Here is a 15,352-nt window from a genome sequence, read left to right as displayed (position 1 = left end):
AAGGAGGGGCCTCACCACCGCCTCTTTCAAGGCCGTGGGGAAGACGCCCTCCCCCAAAGAAGCGTTTATAATTCCCTGGAGCCAGGCTCGTGTCCCCTCCCGGGCAGCCAGTACCAGCCAGGAGGGGCACGGATCCAGTAAGCATGTGGTTGCATTCAGCCTCCCCAGAATCCTGTCCACGTCCTCGGGAGCCACAGAGAGAATTCAGACCTTCCCAGAGGCATAAGCTCTTTATAGCCATATTGTGATTCAGTTTCATTTATTAACCATTATGTTCTATTGTATTAATAAAATGTATTAATATATTGCTTCATGAAAAGAATTAATATTCATTGATCCAGGTTGTAATTTTTGTAACTCATTGGAAGAGTTTTGCTTTGGCTTCAGTACTGTTGTTTTTGACAAATGGAATAGGGCTGTGATAGCGAACCTATGGCATGTGTGCCACAGGTGGCATGCAGAGCCCTCTCTGTGGGCATGCGCGACGTCGCCCCAGTCCTAGGCCTTCTGCTGGGTTTTATAAAACCTTTTCGCTTTAGGCCTCCACTGTCATGTGCAAAAAAAAAAAAAGGTTCAATCAATCAATTTCAACTTTTCACAGGAAAAAAAAAGATCTTGCAAAGTTGGAATTGATTGATTGAACTTTTTAGTCCCACCCAATCTGCCGTTAGCACTGCAGCTATGCCCGCCCAATGGGCCATGACCACCTGGCACCCAAATATACAGACTTGGGTTTTGGGTTGCAGTTTGGGCACTCGGTCTCTAAAAGGTTCGCCATCACTGGAATAGGGCATTGTTTCTCCCCCCCTCTCTCTCCCTCCCTCCCTCCTTCCCTCCCTCTCATGCTGGTTTGAATCAAAAGGTCCATATGCATGGAGAAACAAAATAGCTCATTGAATAAGGAAAGTACAACACAGAATGAGTACACTTCACTGGGCTATATAACAATTATGCAAAATATTGTATAAGAAATGGTAGAATTTCTATATATTTTGAAAGCTCATGTTAATCACACCCAGCCCTGAAAGCAAAAAAGATGAAATGTATTTACTGAACTTCCTAAATACATTAGTAATATTATTAATTAACACAGCAACAGTTGATTGTTCAATTCATAAATCAAATTTCCAATGTCAATGTTTAGAAGCTGCATTGTATATTATTCTTAGTACGGTAGTTCATACCTAGGACTTCTCTGTAAGAACCTCCCCTAAACAAGAAGAAAAAAACAATCTTTTATAATTGATCTCTTCATGTTTGAAAGAATGAAACTATTTGAGGTGCATGATTAATTAAAGTCACTGTATAATTGTGATGGGACCATATTTTAAGACATCTTAAGAACTGCCTGCCTGCCTGTCTATGTAATCTGTTCCTCCAGCATTCGCAGAAAGGGAAGGTTGGAGATTGGTCAAAAGTTATTGAAAACTATTGGGTGCACTGCAGGCTTTTTGAAGGCTGGGGACACAATCTCTTTATCAAAGAGGTTGACACTACAATGAGGACCTAGTTGTGGATCACCTCCTTTTCACGGCCTAGAGGAACCCAGAAGGAGTAAACAGATAGCTAAATTAATACACAAAGAGTCTTGTCTACTTCCTCAAGTCAGCAGGTAAAACACATTACCAGATCACGTTACTAGATCATGCCCCAGGTACTCAGCCTGCCTGCTCAATCAGAGTCCAAGATTCAGAAAAAGGAAAGAGGAAGAGATTTCAAAAGAGTACTGTAAACTGTGTAGTATACCTGCAGCTCCAAGTCCCAGGCTCCTTCACCATTATATTGCTTTCAGTGTGTGGAAGAGCAAACAACTTACTCTCCTGCAATCCCTTTCTCTCCAATCTCTCTGTTCTAAGAGAAGGTGATAAATTGGCAATAAAGTTATTTTCTCAGCACTTTTGTAACTTTGGTCACTGAACAAATATTCAGGAAGTAAGGACAACCTGCTGTGACCAAAAAATAGTTTACTTAATGGTTTGGATCATCTTGAAGGACAGTGAGATCATCAGGGTTTACCTAACTGAGAGATTCTAATGCTTTGGAAGTGCAGTATTGGGCAATCTACTAATTTTATTTTGGGGGTGGGGGAATATACTATATGTTTAATATTTAAAAGATCCTATGTTACACTCTTAAACAGTATGTGCTGACCCACCTATTTGGCCTACAGAAGAATTACTTGTTTCTTGATTGTTTTGGGAATAGTTCTTTTTCACTTTTAAATCCATAATATTTTAAGACTGTATTGGACAGTATAATACAGCAATTTTAAAATAGTAATGTTGATTTTAATATTTGTATTTCTTTTAGAATCTGTGTTTGTGGATACCCTCGCCAGCAAGTAAGAAAATATAGAGGCATAAACAGCAGAATTCCAGTCTCCTCTGAATTCATGGTGCAAATGTTAACAGGGATTTATTATGCTTTGTAAGTTCAGTAACTATATCTTGTATATACATGTATAGTGATTTTTAGAGCAGATTGTATATAATACAAAATGGAATGGTTATTTACATGATAGGAGAGGCAGAATTCAGAGCTTTCACAATTGACATTGTAAAGGTAAGAACTTTTCAGCATTCTTGCTATTGTTTTTATAAACTGTCCAAACTGTCCTTGAATGACAATCGACAGTTGATTTTGGCCCCACAAAATGAAAAAGAAATCTGCTTATCATTTCTGTTAAATAAAACCAAAGCAGACAAGTAGTTTCATGAGGAAAACTGCAAAATCTATACTAATCTTTAGGACTAATCAGATGCTTAAAAATATTCTTTAGTATCTGAAAAATTATCCTTCCTTTCCCAAAATGCTAGTTTCACATGGGGCAATGGTAGCAATGGAGATGGCAGCAAACCACAATAGATACATGAAGTGATTAAATATCCTATGCCCACAAGCTGGTGATTATGAAATTATTACAGATAGTTCTTATTTAACAACCATTGACCATTTGAAGTTATGGTAGTGCTAAAAGAATGATTCTTTATGCCTAGTCCCTGAAATAATGGCCCCCATGGTTACGTAACCAAAATTTGAGTGATTGGCAGCTCGCTTATACTTATGACCATAGTGGTGCTCAACACCCACCTACCTCCCAATTCTTAGCCAGGACTAACTGTATCTAAATTAATATTGGGTGAAAGGAAAAGTTAAATATTAAATGTTAAAAACATATATGCTAAATATGCCAAATCTTGAATTTAATGTAATCCTATGGAATTTGTGATGTTCCTAAGTGTCCAAATTTCTCTTGTAGATAGCATTCTGTTTGTAAATTATCTAATCTAAGCTTTTAATTAGTAATTTTAGTGAAATCCTGATGGTTAACATGTTACTATTTTCCAGGACTGTTGGGAAACTATATTGAAAGGCAAATTTTCATTCTGGTACAAAAATAGTCATAACAAAAACATTCTGATTTAGATACAGCAAATATTTGTATCTTAACAATAGCAGATCCTTATAACTGCTTTCTAGTAGTGATTTGGAGGAGATATTAATTTTTTCCCATGCACAAATTTTATCAATGTAGTCTGATCACTAATGCTTCCATAGAGAATATATATATATCTGTCTGCCTATCTGTCTATGTCATGTGTGTGTGTGTGTGTGTGTAGATGTAGAGAAAGAGTTAAAGTATAATATCCATATATAACAAATCATTTAGTAATTTCATACTAACAGATTGAAAATGTTAGAGATTTCAGTTACATCAATGCTTTGTCCCATCTCATTTGACACTTGGTACTGTATAGGTACAAGAAAGATTAATCTTTCTGGAAGGTTTTAGGACTTACACTGTTTGGCATATGGCTTGAAAAAGAGTAACTTATAAGTCCATTCATTGAATTCATGACCACCTTGAAATACAGACCAAGAGTGAATGTTGAATGGGTGGAATTTCATTATGCATGTTGCAATACATTTTCAGGCTTTCTTCTGGTTTCAGTAGAGTTGCAGCATTTTTTTCTTTTTTCTTTTTTCCTGTATTATTATACTTATGACTTGCACTACTGCTCTTTGCTAATAATCTCAGGAAACAAAGCTACTGAATTTCAGTAGTATGGTTAGGGAGGCTCTTGGGCATTAAAAAAATAGGGTATGGAACAACAAATCATTGAGATCTGACTTGTTTATAAAAAAGTACTATGAAACATCATATCCTTGTTCTATCATACTGAACCATTTTGAATTCATGGTGGATATGAATGTTATAACAAAAGATATAAAGAATCAATTGCCAATCTGATTTTCCAAAATACTATAACAGTTGCAATATATATTTCTTACCTAACATTACAGAAGGGAACAAAATAAGATGACCTAGACATAGTCAGATGGATAGAAGTAAAGTATATTCCATAATCATTGAAATATTTCTCAATATTACTAATTTTTCTTGAATGTATAATTTTTGAATTTTTAATATTATAAACCATTTACTAAATATCTGTTCATGACTAATATGCATGGCTATGATAATGAAAGAATAATCATACTATATAATAGCATGCGGTCAGTTTTCATTTTTTTGGCTTAACATTCTAGTTATAATGGAGAATGGGATCTGGCTCGCAAAGCAATGGATGATGTTTTATACAGAGCACAATTGGAGTTATATCCAGAACCTCTATTGGTAGGTGTTTTATGTCAAATTTATTCTTTACAATCAGGTTTTTAAATTTATTTTGAAAATGTTTGCATTTTTAACTTACATAATTGAAGTAACTTACAGAAACATAAAATGTTTAAGTGATCATCATCATCATCCCATCTCATCATCAAATCTTTATTTGGTCACAGACAAGCTATAATGCTTAAAATAATTTAAAACAAAGTAAACTTTCTGAAAATCACGTTCTCATGGACTGCGCAATCGTCCTAACATTCTATAACAAAAAACAAAAACAGATTATTGATACGTTGAATTATTTTTGTAATAAATAAAATAGTTATGTAGTGGAAAAACACAAGAACTAAATTGATATTCTAAGATTGTGGAGTTTTGTAATAGATGTCACTACCAGACTATCTGTTTCTTGACTTGTTTTATCACCACCAGATAATTTAATTAATCACAATGTGTAAAGTACTTTTCCTAAAGATTTCAGTGGACAGATAAAATTGATTATATGGTTTGAAAATTGACTTCATTGCATTGAAAATTGATTAGAACATTTTGTTGATAAGCTAAATAGTAAAGTAAGTTGTGATACCCAGTGATTGGGGTTTAGGTATTATAATTCCCCTTTTTAACAAAAGTACAAGAAATAAGCTTGAGATTTACAGTCCAATCAATGTGTTGAGCATTAAGAGCAAACTCTGTGCCAGGCACTCTGCATGGAACTTTCAGAATACAAGTGTGACAGTTTTAGATGAAGAGCAAATAGTGTTTAGGGCGTTCCCAATAGATTAGCAAGATTGTGAAAAAAAACTAATAAACAAATAGAACTTGGTGTTGGCATCCTCTCTTTGTGATGCATTCTTGGATTTTAGAAATGCTGTTGACTCTACAGCTAATTCTTGATTCACAGCCACAATTGAGCCCAACATTTCTGTTAATAAACAAAGCAGTGTTTAAATATTTTTTCTCTCCATTTTATGACCTTTTTGTCACAATTGTTAAGCAAATCATTGTAGTTATTAAGTGAATCCTGCGGTCTTAGAATGAACCTGGCATCCCCCATTGACATTGCTTTCTAGAAGTTGATTGGAAAGGTCAAAAATGGTGATCACATGACCCCGGGACAGTGCAACTGTCATAAATACATGCCAGTTGCCAAGTTGTAAGTGTGAGAACTAGTCATAAGTTACTTTTTCCAGTGCTGTTGTAACTTTGAATGGTTACTAAACAAATAGTTGTAAGTTCAGGAGACAGAGACAAATTTGGGAAAAACAGGTATACTGACATTGATAAATGGCTTTTTCATTTATCAGCACATTAGCACCTGTGTAAGAGTTAGATGTAATGTGAATGGGACAGATTGCAATACCAATGCAAAAAGATTGTAAAACAAGATTATATTTTAGCATTTTACTTTTCAATCTTAGTTCAAACTCTAGAGACAGTGGAGCACCACCACTTAAAGTAGCTGATTTAAACATTCCAATATTATTGTATGCAACTGTGGTGTTGCTCTCAATAATGTTTTTTATTTTAGGAAGGATTTGAGGGCATAAGCCCATCATTTTAGTGAATAACGCTTAGAGGTAAATTATCAAAAGAGTGCCATAAAGGCAAAATCAGCTTTTGTATGATACAGAATTGGGCCCTTATTGTAATTACAGAGTGCTGCAATTTAGATTTCTCACAGCAATTTTGGATTTCTAAAATATGTGCATCAAAGAAAACTTCATGATTAGTGTCTTGAATGTTGAAAGTTGAAAACAAAGCCTGGCTTACATTTAGCAAGTATTGGCCAAAAATAATTTTGTCTGGGTTAATCTAATTTTTCATCTAATGTTAAATCTGTATACTGTGGCCTTTCCTGGTGCTACGAGTAAGCATCAATATCTGTAAGGCAATAATGTGAGGATAATAGTTTTCAGCAACATGTTGCCTTCTTATGGTGATGGATTCTGAAATTGAGTCATTTGCATAGAGGAAACCTGTTTTGTATCTTCTGTTTGACATTACATAAACAAAGGAGAGTACCTATGAGAGCATATTTTGATATGTTACAGTTCTGCAGGCAGATATAGTCATATTCAACAGTGTCTTTGCCCTTGTGGCTCATGAAAATGTTTTTATATTGCAATTTTTATAGACATAGTTTAAGTGCATAATTTCAATTTTATAAAAATTCCCAGGTTGTTCAGGCCTGTGTTATTGTTTTATATTTGTAACAGATAATTGAAGCATGTTTTTCTTTTTTTTAACTTTCAAGTCCGTTTTAACTCTTTGCAATTGTCTGGACAAATTCATGCAGTTTTCTTGACAACCTTTTCAGAAACAGTTTGCCATTGCTTTCTTCCTAAGGCTGAGAGAACATAACTGGTTTAAAGCTACCTGGTGGTTTCACCTATGCCTAAAGCAGGACTGGATTCATGCTTCAGAGTGCAATGAGCATGAACACAGCAGGTGTCCTGCAACTTAAAACTATTTTTTCCAATGCCCTAAAGACAGGTGTCGATGGTATTGTGTTCATATCATTGTTTTGCATAGTCCAGAGCACATTTTTGTCTTCAGAATAGAGGCTTTGCACAGCCCTACTGTATATATCTGCAACATTAGATTAATCGGAAGTCATAAATATTTTGTGCTACAGAGAACAGCAATTTTTAGCAGGATCATTGGGAGCTAAGAGGAAGTCTCACTAGTGAGAAACCAACAGTCTATTTCTACTAGATTGTTCATCAAGTAACTGGCAGAAAATGCTTTTCTGGATTTCATGCAGACACACATTATTTTTCTTAGTTTCAAAGATTTCAGCTACTGAAAGAATGATTGTACAGAGGAAATAAATTGTCATGGGGAAAAAAATGTACACTGTTTAGTGGGTGGCTTAAAAAAACCAAGATGAGAAAATGTAATCATTAATAGGATTTGGCAATAGCTTTTAAAGCAAATGTTTTCCGATTAAGTCTTTAATCATCTGAACTAAAGCGGTAATTGTGAACAGATGGAAGTCAAATTACTACCTCTCTTGATTTTTGTCATATCTGATGCAATTCTTGATGTATGATAAATATTGTTATAATTCAAAATCCAATGTTAACATGACAATCTCACCCACATTTTATTTAATTATTGTTATTTTCTTTAGGTAGCTAATGCAATAAAAGCTTCATTGCCTCAAGGTGCCATAAAATCTAACAAAGAAGGTACTAAATGTATTCAGGTTGAAATTACTCCTACAGCATCGAGGATATCAAGAAATGCTGTGACCAGCATGTCTATTCGGGGCCATAGATGGAAAAGACATGGTAAGAACTTTGGTTCTGAAAATATTAGTTATGCCATAACAAAAAATTGATATTCCAAAATTGAAATACCATGATTATCTAAAAATTGATATTCTTATTTATACCAAGAGATCACATACATATTAGTATAAAAAGGTTAATTAACTTTTATGTTATTTTATTTCTCTAATAAAAAGAGGTTTTATGTCTTCCTCGGTTTTCATTAGCATAAGGAACCAGGCAATGCTTATTTTACAGTTCACTATATATTATTTGTTGTCGATTAATGTTATACATTATATTAAAATTCTGGTTTAATATATCCATTGCACTTTTGAGCCCTCAATGCCTCATATCTAGAATTTGATCATTAGTAGGTATTTTAGCTTGAAATGCTGTATCTTCATAAAAAGTCAAATATTGCATTTTTTTCTAGAGAAAAAGGGTAACTTAAATGCCTTGTTTACCTAAAACACTATTCAGTTATAATTATTATAATTACATTGCCAAATTGTAATAATTCTTATTTTATTATAATAACAGTCTAGCACTTCTAGCACTGTGTAAGTAGTTTGGATAAGATATACTGCATACATTTATCACCCTCCCCAGAGTGTAAAGTATCTTGCTTTCATTACTTAAAACAGCATAATTAAAATTGTTATCAATATTTTGATTGCTAAAATAGATTTTTAGCATCTCCTCTACTCCTGTTGGACCATAAGACTTTCTCTAATTCTGTATTATATCATAATTTCAAATATATCATTGTTTAAAAGTAATTATTGACATGGTTGATTAATCATGTTATTTTTCTTAATCCAACATAAATTCCCTCAATTTTTTTTTATTACAGCAGCGGTGTTTATATACATATGCTGACATTAATGAAAGTTTTATACTGATTATTGTACAGTGCTTTTGTTCTTCATGTACTATGTCTTGTACATTACAGATATAGCAAACATAGCTGGAACTGCTAAGGTATTTCTGTCTTTTGATATACATTCAGCACTAGAGAATGGATTCGTAGACACAGTAATGATTTTGTGGCTTTTAAGGTTGGATGCAGAATAGTTCGTAATAGTAAATAAAAGTATTAGTTTATTTGAACGCAAAGAAGATATAATTTTCTAAATAAACTATAGCAGAGTCCTTTTCCTTTTCCTATATTTTTGATTAGTGGTAGGGCTAGTTGCTGTTTCTCTTTGATTCCCTGTTAGAACTTATAATGGGAATACTGATTTATTGCTTAAACTCCATAACTAACCTGTTCTTTTTTTTGGTTCAGCTAATGTAGTTTCCAATATTTTATATAAATATAAATATATTGGTAGTCCATAAAAGATACATATCTTGCACTTTTCAGACACTACTTTTCAATGTTACCTTTCCGCAGGAGTCATGCTTGATGATACAGGTGCTGAAGTTCAAGAGGCAATGGTTAGCACAAGTGTTTGCTGCAGCAGATAACAAACAATAAGGCATGAGCCTTGATAATATTAGTAAAGCCACTGACTACAATAAAGATGAACAGTTATTCTATTAAGAAGAAGGATAATTTGCAAGGTATGCAAGCATTGCTGCAGATCCTTAATTATCCAATATATTGGATGCTTTTCCCTTCAGGAAAAGAATTTCATAATGAGACAAAATGAAGATGAAATGAAGTACCATTTTGGCTCCTGATGGGAGAATCTGGGGGCTATTTTATAGATCAATTTTCTATGAAATTACTTTGATTTGTTACAAATACATGTAAGAGCTTCTACATACTTCTAATTACTTCTGCTGGAAAGGAGCTTGCATCCAACAGGTTATTATTAGAACCTGGCTTGTTAGGAGAACAAGTCTAGAGTTTTAGCTGGGTTAAATAAATATTGACTTGTTCAGTGTTCTGCTAGCAGAACAATAGTGGGAACAATAGAAAAATGTGCAGCAGGATATTTGTTTTATTATTGTATGAGTAAATTTTGAACACTGTTAAGTATCTGTGATATGTGAACCACAATATGAAAAGAAATGTAGAGACATCTTTTTTAAATGTTGGTTTATAATTCAGAAGAAAGTAACATTTTGCTTCAAGATAAACTATATTTTAAAAGAGATGTACTTTCATGTTTAGATTTGTTTTCCATATTTAGTATAATCATTTATTTATTAATGTGAAAAGGGTGGCATATTCTTGGTTTTTCAATATTGTTATCTCAGTTTTTGAAGTTGATTAGAATTTTGGATTATATATCCCTTAAGATCTGACTAAATAGACCTGATCACCACTGTTGCTGCTTAATCTGCTATGCAATTGTGAGACGGAATTATTCATTGAGATCCAGACAAAATGCCAAGAAATATCTTTAAGAAAATCATGACCTTGTGGAGAAATTATGTTTTAAGAAAATGGTATAGTTTTCTGCTATTTTCAGAAACATGTTTTATGGTCTGTCTTATTCAGAAGCATTGGTTCCTACTGATTATTCTTTAGTCAACTGGTTACATATAGGTCTATTTCAGAATTAGAATACTTGATATAGTGTTTATTTTTCCTTCTGGACTATAATAGAATAATATAATCTCTAGGAGGCTTAATTTTTCTGTATCTATTGTAAGTGTGGCTGAACATTCACATTATATTATAAGATAAATTAATGCACATGTTGGTAAGGACAAAATTAAACAGAACTCTTCAATTATCTAAAATTGATGCTTTGCCATTAAACTGTCGTACTGTGATACAAAGTAAAGATTGCAAGATGTGGAAATCAGACAAACTGTACCTAGATCACAAAAGTGTAGACTAATAATTTTTTTGTGATAAACAGTGGTAATACTGATTGGAATCATTAATCCCTCTTAAAAATGGTAGGTAATTTAATCAGTATTAATGTTAAAGCAAAGAAATGGGAAAAAAATTAAAAGAAAATTTGGAATAGCTTTCTTATTCATTATTTAATTCCAGTGGAACAGAGAATGAATGAATGTGTGATACATGCATCATAGGTAGAAAAACAAATTAAATATAAACACCATCTGTAAGTTAAATGCTATAATTAAAAAAAACAGGTAGATAATATTTTCCTTCTGCTATTTGGCATTCATAGGGCTTTTAAATTTTATTTCCAATGTGCAGCTTCAGCTATTTTGTAAATTATGGCTTATGCAGAATGCCTGAATTAGTACATGTACTGTATGTAACCTCACCATTGTTTTAAAGCAATTTTCACTTTGTGTGACATAGTTCAGTCATAGAAGAAGAAAAACATCTTTCCTGTCAATTTCATAACATTCTGCGAAAAAGAACGGAATTGAGAATTTGCAACAGAAAACCACAACCCGTTACAGGTAGACTTTTGTTCAGAGATAAACCAGGCTTTAATAGTGGTTTGATAGTGCAGGGAGGAAAGAGGGAATCAAAAGGAGAAAGGCATCCAGGAGGATTAGAAAGATGTTTTTATTTTGTTCCCTAAAACATCAGGCATTTGGAATGCTGTGTATCCATGTTTGGCCTATAATATAAAACAAAATTGGTGCGCTTCAGGTTCCATCATTATTAAATAGTGCTTTCTTGTGGGATAAGAGATCCAGAGAATAACAGCTTTGTTGTTTTTCAAAAAACTCTTGAAGATCTGACTTTTTGTTCAGGTTTTGGGCTACGATGGTGTATACTTGCTATATTTATATAAATAAATAAATGATAATAGGCAGACAAACAGCTTGATGTGCTATGCACTATATAACTTTTATTAAAAAATAGCACCATTGCTAAAGTTTGTGGGTATGGGACTTCTAATCAAAACTAGCTTAGAAACTTGGTGCAATACAGTATGTTAAAAGCACTTTTTATTTTCCAGTGGGCCTATTCTCATTGAAAGGCAATCAGGAATGTTTTGGAGATATCTGTCCTTATTTAATCAGCTAAATCCAGATTTGTAAAGATCTTCTGAAAAGTTCTTTATTCTTTCAACTGAATTCTGTAATAATATGTTAAATCATTATTTTTCCATTTGATAGGGTACTTACTTTGTAAAAATGCTTATGATGACTCAATACTTTTCACTTCCCTTTTCCTTTTCCTTTTAAAAGTGGTTTTGACTATGTTTATATAGCGTCTAAGCATACTTTTTTTAATTTGGCAGAGCATTCCATTTTTAAAAAGATTTATGTTCTTGCTACAGCATTCAGTTTATTAGAGTTTGCTTTGTTCCAAGCTTTAGCCAAACTCACTGCCCCATTTATTCCTCAGCTGTTTCAGTGAAACCATCCTATATACTCAACTATCTTTGGTTTGTTTTTACTTTTTTTCTTCTTCCCATGTCCTTTTATTTTATATAATGACATAGAAATCAATAAATCACAAGTACTTTTAAATGTTCACACATTTATTAGGGATGCACATTTGATTTTGTACCTTCATAAAGAGAAAACAAAATCCTTCTAAAGTAATCTGAATTGAGTTGGAAGTGTGATGCTTTGTGCTATGAAGCAATGTACAGAGGGCATTTGCAAAAAGAAAAAAGCAATGACTCTGTGCCCACTACATTTAATTTTTGTTTCATGTGAAAACCTTTGAGAGAGGAGAAGCAGGAAGGAAAGAGTAACAGAGATTTTCTTATAATATAATCTCTTTTATAGCTCCCTAGATGTTTCAGTTTGTATACCACCAAGAGTCCATTGGAGTTGGGTGGCTACTAAATTCAAAGGAAGGAAAAGGAAGGAGGGAGGTATGAACTTGAATCGCATTCTTTTTGTAGTAATCCATTTTGTCCCAAAACAAAACAAACTAAAGGCTCCATTCTAAACCTCTTTAAAGAAGTGAAAGAGTGCTATTCTCCAAAATTCGGTCACCTATAAGATTGGATAGATTTCATACCCTCAGTAGTGTCTATGGCTGTATATTTTTCTGTGAAAAGCTACAGCTATTTGTAGTTTTCCAGGGTAGTTACAGAAAATATGAGCATTTGAGGAACTGGTCTATTTCCTGAATTGCTAAATCAGGTCAAATCCAAATATCAGTCAGTGCTTATCATTTATTCTGAATATTTCAATTCAGTACATAAGTATACAACTGTGAGGTCATTGTAACTAGCCAAATGTGTGCTTAAAGTATCAGTCATCAAACACTCCAAAACAAGTGATTGTGAGTTGTAGATGCAAAATACATAGTCTTCATGAATTAGGGCAATTGTGATAAAGATATCTTGCTATTTATATTTCTTTTTCAATAGTACAATATTTCTATAAATCAAACTCAAGAACTTAGAGATCCGTAAAGAAAAATATTTTAATATGTAATATGTGTCCAAAAGACCTATTATTTACAATATTTTATACAATTTTATTGCTATTGTTTGCATTGGAAATTGTGCTGTCATTAGTTAAGCTACTGTGCAGATTTTATAATACAAGGATATGACTGTTAGAAATAACTTTTTAGAATTCATTGAATAAAAACAAAGTATTTTGTAAACTACTATAACATATTGATTTGATTTAAAGCATTCATTTGTTCAACCTACATTTTATTTTATTCATTTATTTGACATAGAAATAGAAAGGTAGAAGCAATATGTGATATAAAGTATGCAGCATTCACACTTTAGTTTTAATAAAGCCTTATTTGTCTTCCTTACTTCCCAGAGTATATACAGGCAATCCACAAAGAATTCTGGAAAATGGGAAGATTGAGTGCATTGTCTCCTCTCTGCTGTATGCTACTAGTGATAACAAGATAAATGATATGGATATTGGTCCTTGTGAGGAAGCATCACATTATGTAGTAGAACATAGACGGCAAGAAAGGGAGCTTTATCATCTGTTGGAATTCAGAAAGATAGAAATCCTTGAATTTTCAAAAAGAATATTTTTCTTTTATAATTTGAACCTGCATATTTTAGAAAATTGTCCTAGTGTAATAGTGTAAAAATAATTCAGAAGCAATGTTGAATATAACAAAATCACTGGTTTGGTTCTGAGATACTAATGTATATTTAACCAAGTAAAATATTCCTTATACTGTTAATGGATATATTTAAAAAGTAACTGTATGGTAAAAGTTAGTGTATTTATATATTGAGTTCCTTTAGTATGTAACAGGTACTTTTTTCAGTTGAGCTTGGCTCCAAAGAGTTCATTTTCAATTTTATAAATCGGTTACATCTATTTACTGCAACCTATCTATATTCCATCCCAATTTCAGAAACATTGTATGGCTTATAGTATCTCTAGACATAATGTAAGAATTCCCTTTACTAATGACAAGCCAGGAAATTAAACCTCTGACTTTGAAACCTTCAGGCTATTAGGTTTTCTGTCCAATTCGTGTCTTTTTGTTTGTCTCCATGGTTTTTGTTTCAGCCATCTTTTTTCTTTCTTTCTTTTTCTTTTTGTCTTATTCATCTTTAATTCTAGAGCAACCAGATAATACTAATGACACTACTGAGTCGGGCAACTTTGTTATACCCGAGATTAGTGTCACAAATGTGGCTGGAGAGAGAACCAGGAATGGGGAAAAAAACAGAATGCCAGGAGACAGTGATCAACATATTCAGGGTGTACAGGAAATTCCTACAGAACCTAGAGTTGACAGCAAAGGCTTGCCAGAGATCAGGAGGCAAAAATCTGTAAGAAAAATTATGGAGGATGGATTAAGCTCACCTGGCAGAATGCAATTTTAGCAGAGCACTTTATAGCTACATTCAAAAGGTATCAATTGAAAGGGTCATGGCTGCATGTTTGAGGATTTTAGTATTCAGTAATAGACATTTGCATGTACTTTTAGACAAACACAACTGCATGCTCTGCACATAGAGCTGATCTCTGTGCTCCACATATTACAGCATGCTGACAACAAATAGATTTATCTTAGCTTGGGAAACCACACTGAGAGATTTCAAATTGCATTAATACGTAACTTGGACTTTTCAGTTCTGAGTCATTCCAGCATTTTTATTTTACACATTTGAAATAACCCTGTCTTTCAAGTGTATATAAACAATATCAATTTATTTTAATATTTTCTCATTTGTTACATTATATGCTCCAGTGTGTTAGGTTTCCAGTTTCATCACCAAAATTTTAATTTTTTAGTACAGAATGTGACCATTCAGCCCTTACAATATAAAACACTACTGGATTTGCTAAAAATGTGAGCACCTGCAGGTGATGCCCTATTGGCTGGTCTGCTGTTCTGATTATCTATTTCCATGATTATTTTGCTATCTGTAGTACATAGATACCTTGATTATACCTGGGTTTATTCCTCTTTCTAGCTGTTCTAGATCTAACCTCTCCTGAATCTTGCATGAATAACAGGTGCTTTAAAAAAATCACCACACAATGAGATTGTAAGCATGCTTTTTGTTTCTTTATATTTTATTGTAATAAATTACATTCATATAATAGATGAGTTTCTTGTCTGCTCTTAAATCTTTTGTTTTGTGCTTGA

At 33.1% G+C, this 15,352-nt stretch overlaps 1 protein-coding gene across 2 annotated transcripts in view; it reads left to right on the top strand.

Annotated features, from left to right (window-relative positions):
• The window catches only part of FAM126A (family with sequence similarity 126 member A), a 32,812-nt gene that overhangs the window by 13,896 nt on the left and 3,564 nt on the right, over window positions 1-15,352 (top strand). The window contains exons 7-10 of one of the 2 annotated variants that reach the window (XM_015810570.1): window positions 2,311-2,427; window positions 4,552-4,639; window positions 7,770-7,929; window positions 14,317-15,244. In XM_015810570.1, coding sequence (XP_015666056.1) covers window positions 2,311-2,427; window positions 4,552-4,639; window positions 7,770-7,929; window positions 14,317-14,582 — 631 coding nt within the window. In that variant the 3' untranslated portion in view covers window positions 14,583-15,244. Of the gene's footprint in view, window positions 1-2,310; window positions 2,428-4,551; window positions 4,640-7,769; window positions 7,930-14,316; window positions 15,245-15,352 lie in introns of those variants that run through there. The other variant, XM_015810571.1, reaches the window with a different exon arrangement.

Source organism: Protobothrops mucrosquamatus, unplaced genomic scaffold (assembly GCF_001527695.2).
Source record: "Protobothrops mucrosquamatus isolate PMUCROS unplaced genomic scaffold, P.Mucros_1.0 scaffold12, whole genome shotgun sequence".
Classification (NCBI taxonomy): domain Eukaryota; kingdom Metazoa; phylum Chordata; class Lepidosauria; order Squamata; family Viperidae; genus Protobothrops; species Protobothrops mucrosquamatus.
This window is presented reverse-complemented; position numbering and strand designations above follow the sequence as displayed.